We start from the raw sequence: 16774 nt of genomic DNA on the forward strand, positions 1-16774 counted from the left end.
AGTGTGTTTACCCACTTGAAAAATTCGGATAACTGTCGTTATTCAATACGATTAGAGAAAAAGAACTGCGTTAGCTATCCGGATCTTTCTGCCATGTATACACCTTATTAATAATCTGTTTAATAACATCATAGATTGAAAGTGTTTTTTTCTGTCGTCTGTATCTGCATTATGGTCATTATATTTATTACTGGTTAATTTATTATTTATTAATTTTTCCATTTCTTCATTTAATTCATTTTTTTGTGTTAAAAATAAAGATTTTGAGAACATTGGAATGTTTTATCGGTGCTTTTCTTGTGGAAATCCTGATGCGGCCTAGCCTCACCCCAACTCTGCCTCCAGCGGCCCCCGGGTAAATTAAGTTTGAGACCCCTGCCTCAGGCCAGTATAATTTAGGAATTAACTGTTTTCTAAAGAAAGAAGAGTCTAAGGTTTGTAACCCTGTATTGAATGTTTATGTAGTCCTAAAACTCAATATTATGTGGGTCCTACATTTATACGATTTCTCCACCCACAGTGTGCATCTGGGTCCCAAGCTGAGTAAATAACAGACTTAAGTCATTGGGAGAATCTGTTCAGCCAGAAAAGCGCGAAGCAGCGTGCCTTTTACTCTTTTATGCGTATTGGGAGAATGTGGCCCTGAGTGCCTTGCAGGGTACTTGACGGGTTCTCTCCAACAACCAGGCCCACTTCCTTAATTTTGCTCCGCCGCAGATTTTTAAACAGACAAACATTTCTATGGTCGAGCGGTTGCTATTAAGCAGAATAGCGAGCGATGCCCGTAGGCTTTACCTGTAGGAAGGTGAGGGATGGCCTTGGGCCTCGCAGCTAAACACCACTTCTCTCTGATTCTCTCCAGGCTGAAGGGGAAACACCACGCTGCCGGGTTGTTTGGTGAACGTAGGCCTCAGCAAAAGTCGGTTCCCTAGGTGGAGACACAACAAAAATAAATCAGTATGAATACTTCAGATAAGCCGCAAAAAAAGAATGCAGGGAAACAGGGTGCTGTGGAAGCAAGCAGTTAGCGCACAAAGAAAACAATGGAAACTGAGGCTGTATAACACAAGTGTCAAAATTAATCAAATCTGGCCCGCCACATCATTTTATTCGGCCCGTGAAAGCAATTCAGATTCCATTATGCTTACTAAAGTCTGAACCAAATTTTTAATTTGTCCTATGTAAACCACAATAACAGTCATTATTTTTTACTTCAAATTTGAAAACTAGCTATTCATTATTTTGTTGTGCGCTATATATGTAATGTGTGAAGAGGATTAAATATTCTAATTACTACCCCAAATTCATAACGACCTCAAGAGGTAACCGTGACTATAATGTGGCCCACGGTAAAAAGTGACTTTGACACCCATGACTTAACTGAACAGTTTTTAAGACATTGCTATATTATATAATTAATGGAGAAAAATGTCAGGTGTGATGTGTGATAGAAGGGTTTCAGCTAGGATGAAAGGAAAAGTGTATAAAACGGTGGTGAGACCAGCCATGATCTTTGGACTGGAGACAATGCCACTGAAGATAAGGCAGGAAGCAGAGCTGGAGAGAGCAGAAATGAAGATGTTGAGGTTTTCTTTGGGAGTGACCAGCTTGGATAGGATCAGAAATGAATATATCAGACCGACAACTCATATTAGAGGCTTTGGAGACAAAGTTAGAGAGGCCACACTGAGATGGTTTGGACATGTCCAGAGGAGAGAGTGTGACTATATCGGGAGAAGGATGCTGAGCCTTGAACTGCCAGGCAGGAGACCGAGAGGAAGACCAAAGATGAGCTTTGTGGATGTTGTCAAAGAGGACATGAAGGTAGTTGGTGTGAGAGAAGAGGATGCACAAAACCAGGTTAGACGGACGACACTTATTCGCCGTGGCGACCCCTGAAGGGAAAAGCCGAGAGGAAAAGAAGAAGATATTACATAATTAATATAGTCACGACTGCACCATTCAGATCTTGTAGTTGGCCTGATGCTTGGCGGTGGGTTCATCTACGATGACTAGTTACCGTGTTACTACCACTCTAGCCAAGTGGCAAGCAGTTTCAGCATTTACTACATCCCTTTGAAACCCACATTAAAGAAAAAAACAGCAAATTTTTTGTCTGTCATTATTCAGCTACATTAGTTCGTTAGCATGCTATCTCCTATTGTATTGAATTACACAAATACAATTTGCTGTATAAGAACAGGAAGAATCACACTTTGAGGGTCCACAAGGAATATTATTTGACAGTAGTTATCTTATGAAGATGAAACTCTTAAAATTAACACTTTAAAACTACTACATTACATTACCATTTTTTTCACGCCGTAGTTAAAGATTCTTCACAGAATAGCGGAAACCTTTACTGCTCCATATTTTTACATTTTCACTTCACCCGCCTGCCCAAGTGGTGACATCCGGCGCAATGTTTTTGAAGAAATGTTAATTGAATCTGAGAAAGAAACAAAAACAAAAAATAGGGTGTCATTTTTTTCCACACCAAGTTCTCTACCTTCTTAATTAGACAGGTGCAACCGTGAGAACACCAGTCAACAAGGCTTCTGATAAATGCATCGTAAACAATAGTTGCTTGGGATAAGCAAGGGAATAAGTTGGAGAATGCATTTGCATTGATGTGATGCTACAGAAATGAGAAAGAGAACTTTTGTGTATGAAAAGCAAGTTTTCCCTTAAATCTTTGGAGCACTGGGAGTACATGGCTAATGCATAAAAATAACTCTGAGAAGGTGGAGCTGTTTGACATGAGGCTGGTTGTTCACCTCCGCGAGGAAAAGCCTCTCAGAAAGTTACACCGGCGAAAATAATGCTCACTGTAGTATTTTTGTTCAATGATGCATGTCTTGAATGTACTGTGAGAGAGGATATTTTGAAAAGATGCGATAATATAGTGTAAAATGCTTTATATACTTTTTTTCGTTTGTTTTTTGACGTATCTGCTTTCAGGGACAGTGGTTACTACGGTGGACAGCTTATCGTTTTATTAGGTTACAGGGCGCATTAATGGGTTAACTTAATATTTAGTCCACAATAACACACCAAAGCAATTCTTAACCCATATAGCTAAGTTCATCAGCATTGTCACATTTTTAAAAAATGCATGTTAGGTTAGGTTGGCAAGCTGTGGTTCCGGAGCCGCATGTGGCACTTTAGAATCGCCATTGTAATCAAAAACAAAAGGAACTTGGGCAGGACTGCTCTCCATGATGCACGGTGGAGGAAAGAAAACATTTAATCATGAAGTTATATTGTGTATTTGTAGCCAACATGGCCATTTTAATCGTAGGCTAATTTAGCTAGTATCGGTGCATGTGTTTCCTTTATTATAAGGCATATGTTTTGTCTTGTTTTTTGAAGCTCGATATATTTTTGTTGTTTTGGTCCAATATAGCTCTTTCAACAATTTGGGTTTTCGACCTCTACAGGGATGCATCTGGGATATTAAAAAAGGAGGCCAGTTGGCCCCCGTTATGTCTGAAAAAGGGGCCAAATTCTAAAATTGATGGGGCCCGATTCAACTAGATTATCGAAATATACAAAACTGACTGAAATAAACCAAAATATTGATATTTCTTAATTGCAAATGAAATCCATTATTTGAGTAAAATATGTTTCTTATATATCTACAAATAATTTGAATTCAAGTCAAAGAATTTATTCATACATAATAAACTTGTTCAATTTTCTTTACGTCTGTGTAAGCTCTCAGTCGTACAGGAGTGGTCCATCGATGAGAAGGTTTCTTCAGCCGTCATCTGTACAAATTTGAAGGTTTCGGTCAATTTTCTTTAGTTACTACACAATCAATCTTGTGCTGTTTTGATATTCAACGGAGAACAGACTTAGCACAATATTTTTGACTATTGTCTACTGAAATTTCTTTCGTTTTAAGAATCCAGTATGCTACAACGGCTCTGAAATCATTCCCACTATCCACTAAATTAGAATCATGAACAGCAGTTTGCTGCAACATATCACTACCCACAGAAGTGTTATTCGGTTGATTCTTAAAAAACGAGAATGTGTTTGTTTGCTGCCTGTTTTCAATGTCTTCTAGAGTTTTATTCATGTTCTAACGCTCCGAATTGCAACCATCCGCTATGTTCGATGTAAATAATGCAATGCACCATGGGTAAATGAATATTCAATTAGCCCTTCCTTTCGTCAGTTTCCGGTGGATCGCGGAAAAGCCTGAGATATTCTCTACCATGACTTTGGAACCCACCAAAACAAGGTGATTACGACTAGGTATTGGAAAGGCAAGATGCAGATGACGAAAGTTAAAACCTCTGAAGGAAAATGAACAGCTTTCAATTGTTGTTTAACTACATTTGTTTCCTCAGCTATTTTAACAGTATAATATCATGTGTGGTGCAGATCATGTATCAATATGAGCTAATCGTAATGGAATTGTGCCGGTTCTGGCGCAGTGGAGTTACAATGTTGCGCCATTGACGCATTTTGGCAGCCACTGGTGCGGCCCAGATGCATCCCTGCCTCTGGGTTAACCAAACACTCAGACCCATGTCGTACTTGTGAATGATCATTTGTTTATTTGATCCCAGTTTGAGCCCACATTAACAATCAGTCGAGAACCAGCATGTCAAACTCTTCTTATTTTTTCTCTGGGGGACCATTATAAATTTGGGGAAGCCATTAGAATGTTTAATTTCCACATATTACATATAGAGCACACACCACACTAATGAATCACTAGTTTTCAAATTTGAAGTAAAAAAATAATGACGTTTCGCTTCTCATTCGAAAAGCTTCGTCAGCAAACTAAAGCTGTGCTGGGAGCTCTGGCCCTCTCTCTCTCGCTATATATATATATATATATATATATATATATATATATATATATATATATATATATATATATATATATATATATATCATATGATCACCTCAACTCAGTGGACATCAATATTGAATTGACTTTGACACCTGTGGTCTCGAATGTACGCTGCCCAATGCCCACAGTCAGTCAGGATGGGCCTTTTCATGGACTCTGTAACCTGATCACATGAGAAACTGTCGTAACCGCTGTCACTGAAAGGGGTAAAGTAGAATAGACCGCATTACTCAGTATGGTCAATAAACAGCAATGCAGTGTAGCTATTTGGTCACACCACCCATCCTGTGAAGGATGCTCGTAAATGGCTTTTCTAATAAGGATTGGATGGATAAAATGGAAATGAGTCAGAGGGCTCTGGTTGAAGGCTTTGTTCACACTGATACAAACACCTTGAAACTCTGTCACCCCACCTCCACTCACGGGAAAAGCTACAGGCTTGTCTACCTGTATTCAGACTTTAAATATCAATCTACACCACATAGTGGATCAGTCGGAAATCAAGAGGCCAAAGATAATGGGACCTAAGATAATGTCATTTTAGAAGCAGCCAGGTGCATTGTAGGAATGCATCTGACAACTTGCCGGAGTTGACAGATTGTCACTTATTTGAAGATGCAAGTCGGGGTTAAGCCAAAATTTCAAGGCAAGACGATCCACGAGCACCTCTGCAAAATGATGAAAAATCGCTCTATCTGGCGAGTGCACTGAGCCGAGATCCTGACAGAAAGTCCGCCGTACACTCCAGCAGGGCGAAGACGAAGGTCATTATGAAAGATTCTTTCAAGAAAAATAGGTCACCTCCATTCTTATCTGTCACCTGCTGCACAGATTGTGATAATATGCAGACATTTCACCAGGCTTCTCAAACAATGAAAAACTCAGCTTGCCATCGTAGGTGGAAGGAATGAAAGGGAGGTGAGCCGGTTTGAGGGCTGAGGGGGGTCTGAAATAAAAACTAATCTCAAATTCAATACTACCTGACAGCAAATGAATACCTCCAGCTTACCTCAGCGTGAATAAACAGGCACATGGGGGAGTCGGCTGTGGAGGAGTTATCGGCCGTTTGAGAGGTCCCTAATCCATTCGTTTCAGCTCAAGGTTTTATGCATCAAATAAATAAAATCCCATCTTACTTTCAGAAGCATCTTTCCCCAGTGTCCGAGCCGATAACAGACACCTTTGGTATCTCTCGTACAGCGATACAGTCGCCTTAAGCACATCTCATCAAAATATTTGAAACACTGGAGGCAACTTTTTCTTTTTTCGAAATGGATGACATTCATATCATTAAAACTATTGGTAAAGCAGCAAACAAACACACACACAAAAAATACAATACCCAAAAGAGATCAACTTTTCACTTTGGTCTAGCGCTGCCGTTTACAATATTGTATACGAAAAGAGAAATAGGATCAATATTCTCCCAGCCTGTCGCGCGACGTCAGCGCAAATCAAAACAAGTGCATGTGAAATGCAATAATAGCCATTTTATGAAGTCTCCAACAGCAGATTCATCGGGGACACATATCATTGATTCGAATTCACTCCCCACGTGTGACAGCGGGACAACAAAATTAAAGCTATTTCTTTGGTTGTCATTATTTCCATGGACCGCATATATGAGCGGCGAAACTGGCTGCTTCAGTGAGGACCATTCATCATCGGATTCAAGCAAATATAGCTTGCTAGCAGGTTATTAGCGGTCAGGTACAAGCTAACGGGCTATTTTCATAGAAACACCAATCATTGTCATTCATTATCATTATTTTGGTGAGCTTTATCACATTCATTTTACACAAATGACATGGGAGGCTCCTGCTTCCCTGTGTGGAGTTTGCATGTTATTCCCTGGCCCGCGTGGGTTTTCTCCGGGTCCTCCGGTTTCCTCCCACATTCGAAAAACATGCATAGCAGGCAGATTGACCACTCCAAATTGTCCCTAGGTGTGAGTGTGACTGTTGTATGTCTTTGTGTGCCCTGTGATTGGCTGGCAACCAGTTCAGGGTGTCCCCCGCCTTGTGCCCGAAGACAGCTGAGATAGGCTTCAGCACCCCCCGCGACCCTAATAAGGAATAAGCGGTACGGAAAATGGATGGATCAATGGACATGGGAGGGAAAAGATAGATAAGTCAAAGAAAAGATAAATCAAGAAGGGCCTGCTAAATCTCAATGAGTTCAAAGGCGTCACGAGACACGGCAGATCTACAGCTGCGTGTTTGCTTTCAACATTTTTGTAGTCGACGTGCACATTCCACCATGATGTCCCTGATCCACTGGTGGAAAGACGCTTTGATCCTCTCCTCTTTCATCTAGAACTGCTTCATGTCATCACAAAGAGGGTACAGCAAGTCCTGAAGAATGAATGTCTCTCTGTGTCTTTGTTTGGTCATATTGTCTCGATGCTGTCATATTATTTGTTATTTAGTTTTTTTTTTTGTTCTTTTGACTTCAAGACGGCACCGCGAGAGTGGCTGCCTTTCCAGCAGCTCACGTATTTTTGTTTTTCTACTTTCATTCCTTTCATCACTTTGCTGCTGTGAAATGTAAATTTCTCCACTGTGAGACTAATAAAGGCATATCCAATATCCAATATCTAACATGGAGCGACGGGAGGTACATTTTCGCGGAGACGATTGTCCACATTGCGGTTCAAAGAAGTGCTGAGAGGCTTTGTCGTGTTTTGCTCAGTCAACAGCCTGAGTCAATACAGCATTATACACAACAATTATCTGTGTAAAGATTGTTTTACGGTTGGCGGCTAACTCCATCAATTTTGTTGCCGTAGCTCAGACGTAAACTTCACTCCAGTAATGTGTTCTCACCCAAAATAAATACATCAAGAAAAATTAAGGAAGACAGTGAAATTGACCTTCATTTGCCTCAAGATAGTTGTGATTATATGGCTGTAACCTTTTTCGCTTTAAGGTTCAGGAAAGGTAACTGTGTGCATGTTAGCCTTCAGCGTACAGGTCAAAATGTATCCTCCAACCTACTGTAACGTCACCTCCGTGCTCCCTGACATACGCAAACACACATCCGGTAAGCGCCCCTGGAGCTGTGTGGGGAGGAGGGGGCAGTGGGGGGCAGAATGGGGAGGGATCTGGTTAACTCCCGGTGAACTTTCGATGGGAACGACTTCCTCCTGGCTCATCTGCTCGCCAACATAGCCCGAGCTGCTTGTCGGATAACCTCCCTGGAAGCAAATACCTGACATTATGACACTGTGCTTTCTCGACTCCGTATTGTGCATTCTAAAATTCTCAACACAAATTTCTTAAAACACCAAAGCTTTGAGGGGTTTAATATATTTCGCTATCAGCAGGCTTCCACCATGGCTAACTGTCCCAACGTCTCTCATATAATTAACAAGAGAAATGACATCAGCCATAATCGTAGGTCTTTTGTCATTCTGTAAGAGAATGAGTCCTTTTTTGCCCCCTTTGATAATTTCCACAAAGTAGAATTAGAATTAAAAGTGAAGGGCAGCTCGACACAGTGTTTTTTCTTAAATAATTTGCTGTGCTTTTAGTCAACGTTTTGAATCACTAATGTCAATGTATGCAAAATTCATGCAAAATTCAAAATTCATTTTCTGGGACGCTACATTGGTGTCATTGACGGCTCGATTTGATATGGGAGGACTTCTTTAATCGATTGCAAACATTTATGCATTCCTCTTTAGAAATACATATTTGAATCATATTCATAACTGGATGAGTAGCAAGAAAGCATCTTCTCCGAATCTGAAGCCAATGTTTTGATTCTCGAGCAAGGCAAGACGTCTTGGCGTGACGTCACGAACTGGGGGCGGGACTTTCTGAAAATCCCCAATTCGCAGCTCATTTTGTTGCAGTTTTAGCACACTTTACGTCATTTTTCTTGGTGATTTGCATTTGACTAAAAATATCAGGGTATTTTAGATGCTATTAAACGTTTTTCTGATGTCAGTTAGGAAACAAAAAAAATGGTGACGGTTGTCCTTCAATGCTTGAGGATTCACAATTCAAAGATGCACATTTACGGTGCATATTCGACTACTTTCTTGACGGGCTGTCTTTAAAAGGCACTCTTATAACACCTCGTCTGATTGGATTTACAGATAAACGGTGATAATTGCCAACATGGCAAATGGAGGTGTGTAAATACGACACAAAGAGACAAAGTGATGAAGTGAAACTCACAGATGCTAATTATTTTACAGTCCAGCTGCTAGCGGCTAATCGGGAACAAGACAACATGAAAGATTAGTCATTCTTTAATATATCACGCTCGTGCCGCAAAGCCCTAATTTATCTCGCTCTCATCCTCCAACTCGGACATTAGCAGAACTCACATTTGACCCTGTACATTTTGTAAGAGTTGCAAATGAGGTCTCTCATTAAAAGCAAGACTGGTGGAAGGATTTCTCTACGATTAGCCATGCAATCACAATTAAGGTAATGATTGAAGTGCCCTTTAAAATTAATGACCATGTGTTCAACTGCCAGGCACGGATGTTATTTTCGCCAAATTTTCCCCAGCAATGCCCAAAACGTAAAAAAATGTAAAGGTAAAGCTGCTTGAAGATGCCAGTGATAAGACATTGTGATTGTCCTTGGATTACAACGTTTTCTAGGAAGGCGCCGGCTGCCATGTAACCTAGTTTCCTGCCAACTATTCAGCAGTTTCAAGAGCTATTATCAATCTATGAATAACAATTCATAGGTGATATCCCAACCCACATACAAAATATAAAATGGTTGTTCAGGAGGCTTACCTGACAGACAGTCCAGCAACGAAAGTTGCAGTGCCAGTTTCCACAGGAAGTCCATTTTTGTGGTCTCAGGTTGATGCAGGCATGAACCCGATCCTAAATTTTTGAAAATCCTGATTTGTCCTTTAGAGCAGTTTCAATTGTCCCCTGTTAAAATGAAGCAAAAAGGACAGGAATACATTACAAGTTAAAATCAATGACCATATTTTTGGCACGATAAGGCGCAGCTTCAATGAGTGGCCTTTTTTAAAACTGCTTTCATATACTGTACAGGGCACAATACTGTCACGGTTTGCAAGGTGGTGATGGCGGGTGCGGATCCCAAAAAGCAGGCAGGAGGGAGCAGGAGGTTGTTTGACAAATTGTATTAAAATAAAGGTCAGCAGGAACAAAATGTAAAACATCAAAATCATCTGAACAGAAAAAATACGAAGTATCAAAAGAAGACCAAAAGTAAAAGTCCGCCAAGGTTAAACAAACACACGCACAGCATACACAATGCATGCAACAAACATGCAGCAAACAACAGCAAACAATGAACCGACACCGGATGGTCGTGCCGGGTGTCCTTTTAAGTGTCAGTGATTAAAACCACCAGCCCTGCGAGGCTGTAGGCAGGGCTGACGCCGCTACCCGTTGGTCGCCAATCTGATCGGGACGACCAGCGCCTGTGCAGGTGCAGGCGGGGCCGACAGCGCCCCCCGTTGGTCGCCAACCAGATCATGACAAAATGTGCCTTCGTTTTTTTTTTTGTATTGCAGACTACAGTACACTGTTCAGTCTCAACTGGTGTGTGGTTTGTAGACATTAAATATGTGAAGTTGCCTGCAAGCAAACTTGGACTGCGGCACATCTTTAACCAAGAGATACTTACTGTATATCATAATAAGAATACATTCTGTAAAAAGGTTTTTATTTTTTTTCCCCCTTAAAAAATGCTCTGAACATTCATTTTATGCCAAATAATGTGATAATTACAACCATTATAATCCATTTTGAGCTGGTAAGTGTGAACATGCAGCCAAAAAAGATTAGTCCAGGCAAAAGCCTACAAAGACTCAAGTGTGCTTAACGTTGCATATCGGGGATCACGTCTGCAAAATAAACACGAGAAGGGATTTCAAGCTCGTACTGAAATTTGCTGAGACAAAACAAAAGGCAGACACGTTGTCAGACGTGTAATGAAACGCTGGGCGGCTCTTCCAATTCATCCAAGCTATAGTGCATTTATCTTTGCAATTAATCGCTGACAGAAAAAAAAAAACATTCCCTCTTTCTTGGAAAAGTCACATTTTCTTGGGGACGAATTTCTGAATGCGTTGGGTCTAAAAATAAAAGTTGCCATGATAATGAGGCACATGCCTGATGTCGCTGATGACAATTTTGTTTTGTTAGATTTAGTTGAACATCTCCCCAAACAGTTGACAGCTCCAGTATGATCATTCCCGATTTAAAAAAAAGCTGTTTAAATATGTGTGCATGAGAAGTTGCTAATAAAGTGAGAATAGATTAAATGACTCGAGATTAGCTGAACTGACTTTCAGCGCAGCGTTCAACGTGCTTTTGCTTTTGCACACCGTCAGTCTGCCAAATTAACGAGAGAGGTGAAAACAATACTATCTAGAAAAGTATTTTCAGAGAAAAAAAAAGAAACAGCAGAAATACAACATGTTTACAGTTAATTCCGAAAAGCAGAAGAGTATACCGAGTGAATACACCCGCCGCATTCCTGACACATTCACATTTAATTCACTCACTTCGGAGTCAAACAAGCCATTAAAAGGCAATACGTTTTACCCCATAAATCTCATTCTGAAGATTAGCTTTGGAGTGTCATCTTTGCTCCAACATATCCCGTGGTTAGTACAATACCAATGCTGTGAGTAAATGTTAGCTTTAAATAATAAAACACAGAGACTTCAAATCACCTTTTTATGCTCTCGGATATTTTTTGCAGCGCTTCTTCTTTGAGGCAGAATAATTGCAAGAGCTTTGCTGAATACATATGCCATATATTGTAATGAAGAGAGGAGGACTTGAAATTGAACACCACCCGGAACTGCGGCTTCATCCATTTTCTATACAACTTGTCCTCATTAGGGTCGCAGAAGAGCTGGAGACAACCCCAGAGGACTTTGGGCTGGGCTGTGTGCACGTGTGTGTGTGTGTGTGTGTGTGTGTGTGTGTGTGTGTGTGTGTGTGTGTGTGTGTGTGTGTGTGTGTGTGTGTGTGTGAGCGTGTGCCTGTATGTGCATGTCAGTATGTGTGCATGTGTCTGTGGATATCTATCCATCATTCTATTTATCCATCAATATATCCATCTATCCACCATCCATCTATTGTATATATCTCCCGTATCTGTCTGTTTATCTATCTATTTATTGTATGTCAATCTGTCTTTTGAATTAACTTCTAATGTCTTCCCGTCCTTTTCTTCATTTCTAACAGTGGACAAGTGAAACGGACTCAATTCCTCGTTAATTATCTGATCATTATTAGAAGTTATTAATAGATCAATTGACACCTTGAAATTGTCGCCAGCCAGTCATACGGTCCATATGGAGACAAACAACGACTTTGTCTTCATACAAAATTAGAATATGAGTATACAGGGGTTCCCGGTCATACATAATTATTATGATTATCCCTCTTTGAAGACACAATGACCAAATGTTTGCAAACAATTGAGATCTCCCATTCAAAAGCCAAACACATCCTTTTATCTTGAACAGCAACCTTTTGATCGCCATTCGTCAACAGGCTGGCAGACGTGACATATCAGTTCGTTGATGGATCAAAGACACTATTTGATCTGAAGATTCTGATGAGTGGCAGATGGCAGATAGGGTAGTGCAGTGTCCAAAGCAGTTGTTTCACATCATTATTTAAAAAAAAATATTTAATTTAATCTTACATGGGTGACTCATGTCGTGTGTGTGTGTGTATGCGTGTTTTACTTTTACATCAATAAAATATACATCAAATAAATCGAGGGAAATTAATTGTACATGCACGATGTTTAAAATTGAAATAAAATATAAGATAGCCACATGGAAGATGAAATGTAAAATTGCTCGGCATACAAACCGTGGGTGCGTCCCTGAGCTCAAGGAAACAGACTAGCAGCTCGTCAACAATGAGTTTTACATTTATTTTCTTTGCAATGAAACTCAGCCTGTGACCTTCCAACGACAAAGCCTGAGTACTTGGTTGGCTAAGTGGGTTTTGCGTTTTCATTGCTTTTTCTTTTGTGGTTCATCCTCAATCATGGCCATTTCACCAGAAATGAAATAAAAAGTAGTTGAGCAGTGCAAAAAACAAAACTAAAACAAAAATTAGCATACACCCATCCTGACTGCTCAGTAAAATATGGCTAAACCATGGAATTTGCTGATCATATGATCGGGAATCGTGCCCAATCAAATCATTTTCAGATTTATATTAAGTAACCTCGCAACATGTTGTGGGAAGCTGAAGCCCAAAAAGCACAAAAAAAAATGCCCCAAAAAAGCACACGCCTCAGACTTTGAAGCAAAAAGAAAAAACAATTAAAAAGGTGATCAGCCTGTGATGTCACAAAATGGCCACCGCCTTCGATGGATTCTGTATTTTCTGCACTTTAAGCCTTCATTTTTTTTCAAAAGCCGACCATGCGCCTTATAATCCAGTGTGCCTTACATATGGATTTTTTTTAATATGTCCGTCATTGAAGGTGCGCCTTACAATGTGGTGCATCTTATCTGTGGAAAAGTTTAAAAACATGTTATTTGTTTAAGCTTTATAATCCAGTGTGCCTTTTTGCAGTGCCGAAACTCATGACAAAACGTTACCAGACACCAGGGCAGACAACTCTGAAAAGTTGCCTGCCCAGCCATAAAGTTGCCTGCCCCATTATTCTCAACTTGAAACACAATAAGACGACTAATCACAAAAAAAAACATTGTTGCAAATTATTAAGGATTGATAATCAGAATGAAAAACAGAACAACACTTGTCTGCGACAAGCCACGTGAACTCCTCTTTCTTCAATGCTTTTAATGTACGTTTATGTTTTGTAGCGTCATAAATTGTGTTATCTCCTTTTGAATCTTTCTTCTGGGGCTGAGGTTTTGGCTTGATTCCGAACCGCTTATCCATGTTTCGGGTGCTCTCTCTGCGTCTACTTTGGAAAATGATATGCAAATACACCCGGAAGCATGAAGTTATTCGATGCAGACTTCTGGCTGCCGAGTATGCAAATTGCCAAACGAACTGAAATTCCGAAATTTCCAAACCGAACGAAGATTTTGAAATCGGAATAAAGCAAACGTTTGATTTGAAAATAAAATATATTTTTTTATTGTTCTTGAAAAAGTTGTCGGCCACTCGGGTGGAGACGTTACGTAAGTACGCCCAATGTAAAAGTTGCACGCCCCAGGCATCCGGGCAGACGTTATTTCAGACACTGCTTATCATCTGGAAAATATGGTACAAGTTGGTATCTTTTTCTGCTGAATACAGTACATATTCCACGAATGCAAGATTAATCAGAAGAATGTGTTTAGACTAGTGGGGTCCAAAGGTGTGGCAGCCATTTTAGGAAGTACACTGACTTAAAGTTTTGTCTCAATAAATGGGACATTGGTCCATCCTGAATAGATAACATTGTGATACAATACTGACATTTTGTTCCATCCCCAAGAGGTGCCTAGAATGTTAGTCTTTTACTTGACTTTGAAATACATTTTTCCCCAATGGATGAAAAGCATTCAATTTCTAAATACAAAAGCACTTGGGATTTTGAGTATGATCAGACCACTACCTCTTTTCCTCCTCTCATCCTCGGGTAGCAGCTGAAGGTGACATATTGCAAATTGTAGTTCGGTCCGACAGTGATGCGAGTTGATTTGACCCTCTCAACGACAACTGATCACTGTGCTGTTCTCATTTTTTTCTTTCGGGGCTCAGAAGTGTGTTAATAGAAAGATGCTGCTCACTCATATGAAGACAAAAAAAAAAAAACACACAGAAATACTGGGCCGTCACAGACACACATTCTCGGCCTGGCGCACACCCTCAAGCACTGAATCATGAATGAGAGCAGACACCCACTCGGTGCAGAAACGAGACGAGACTAGTAAAAAAAAATGGCACAAGATGCTGCATTTTTTATCACCTGAGCTGTGACTTCGCTTGATCTGCAGACACCCGCTTGATCAGTGATTTCCTCCGTCCCACAGCCCTGAGTGCCTGCAGGTTATTTAAAATGCATTTTCTGCCCCCGCTCCCGTTGCGATTGCTGGAAATCGTGAAATTTCCCCTCCTGGTCCCCTCACCTCCCACCAGATCTGTATCAGAATCAGAAGATGGCAACTTAAAAAGGAGTGCAAATTTTCTTTACAAAGCATCACACCGATAACAATCTCCAATGTGGCTACCCATGTGTTTTTAGTCAACCCAGGTTATTTTTCAATGAAAATTTGGAACCACCAACAAACAAATCCTCAGAAGGACACCACATTTTGGCAGTGACAAAATCACGCTCCGGGCTAGATTTTCTTCAGCTGGAATTGTTGTTTCAGTCATGGTGCACACTTCCAAACAGCAGCCAATTTTAAAACCTAAATCAAGCACTAAATTGGTCTTGGACTCTGAAGTGGGACTACCTCTTTATTAGGTTGAGAGATGGAAAAATACACATGTTGAGTGATACTTGGGGTTGTGGTCTATCATCCCATCGACGATCGGATTGTTATTATTTTTGTTTGTGAAACAAATTTGAAGTATTCGGACAAACTATTGGTTGGGATGTGATGAAGTATTCCGTAAGGTTATACATCATCATCTTTAGAATCTTACAGTGTAAAACCCAAGGCCGCTGGGCCAGATCTGACATACCACATCATTTTATCAACCATGTGAACTTCTATGATGCTTGCTTAAATCCCTATCAGAATTCTAATTCCTGTATGTACTAAATGGGAGATGTTTGTTGTAACCGTTTTCTTGTTTCCAAACCCCTCATGGCAGTAACTTAACTTTTCTCTTGCATAAGAACAAGAGAGGGAGCTGCACTGCAATGTCGACTTCATCCTCAAATAACTAGAGGGGGAACCGCCTCGCTCGGGTGAAGGTGGTTTGGCTCCAAAATATATACATTAAAATACAAAGTGCAGTCATTTGCCAATTATGCAGTAAAACAGCCTATTTTGTTCATAGAGTGCACAACTGGAGCAACCGAATATCGCTGAATGACTCATTAGCTGCACTCCTCGTGATAGGATATGGCTGAAGAGGTCTCATCTTCTTTGGCCAAAAAGATGATGCCACTTCAAATTGCTGCTAAGGAGGATTTTAAACTCAAAAGAAACAATATCAAATAAGTACACACAATCTCATGGAGAAAGCATTTTTGCCTGCAATGTGCAAGGCATGTCCAAACAAATTGGCAGCTCCCTGATGACCGATGTGGTAGAGCCGAACCTATTAAGCTTATAATCAGCCTGATGGTTCATTAAATACTCAGCAACTGGACACAACAAAACTCCTGACTTGAAATAAACTATTTTGTCGAGAAGCAACAGAGCATTGCAATGTCATTTTCCTTAATTATAATCAGTAATGTGTATTGACATTAATAGTGCAAATTTCAATGGTCAAAAAGGTTAAACTAATTAAGAATAAACATAACAACATACCCTGACATTCTTCTCAGTGAAATGTCCATGTAGTGACTCTTCCCAATGTATTGGTACAACTGTACGTGGGGCATATTTGGACGGACAAAACAAATATACAAATATAGTCACGTGCGACTGGTTTAGCAAGTGGCAATATAAAATATCCGCAGATGGTTTCGCTTCTCCTGACTTTGAGAAAGCGGCACTGTTAGTACATTTATCTACAAGTCCGATGGTACTCGGCTATGACATATGTAGTATATGTAAAATGATCCACCAGTGCAAAAATAAGCACCTCGAGTTGAATGAAAAGAGAAGAGGGAACGAGTGCCATAAATACAGCCATCACTCCAACGTGACTCCTACATCAATGTTGTTTGTTTGACGACCAATTCCCACCATCACAACTGATGACAGCCGCTAACAACTAGCCACGAAACACAACATTTATGACCATAGAGCAACATTCCGCATTCTCCCAAACACGCA

The 16774-nt window shown here is 40.3% G+C and overlaps 1 protein-coding gene across 3 annotated transcripts in view; it reads right to left on the reverse strand.

The window, feature by feature from the left end:
• The window catches only part of cntn3a.1 (contactin 3a, tandem duplicate 1), an 81534-nt gene that overhangs the window by 59044 nt on the left and 5716 nt on the right, over positions 1-16774 (reverse strand). For all 3 annotated transcript variants that reach the window (XM_089010219.1, XM_089010211.1, XM_089010202.1), the window contains exons 2-3: positions 9630-9773; positions 796-928 (exon numbers count right to left, since the gene is read on the reverse strand). In XM_089010219.1, coding sequence (XP_088866345.1) covers positions 796-928; positions 9630-9684 — 188 coding nt within the window. In that variant the 5' untranslated portion in view covers positions 9685-9773. The remainder of the gene's footprint in view (positions 1-795; positions 929-9629; positions 9774-16774) is intronic.

This window comes from Hippocampus bargibanti, linkage group LG01 (genome assembly GCF_051943395.1).
Source record: "Hippocampus bargibanti isolate YZ-2025 linkage group LG01, ASM5194339v1, whole genome shotgun sequence".
Classification (NCBI taxonomy): Eukaryota; Metazoa; Chordata; class Actinopteri; order Syngnathiformes; family Syngnathidae; genus Hippocampus; species Hippocampus bargibanti.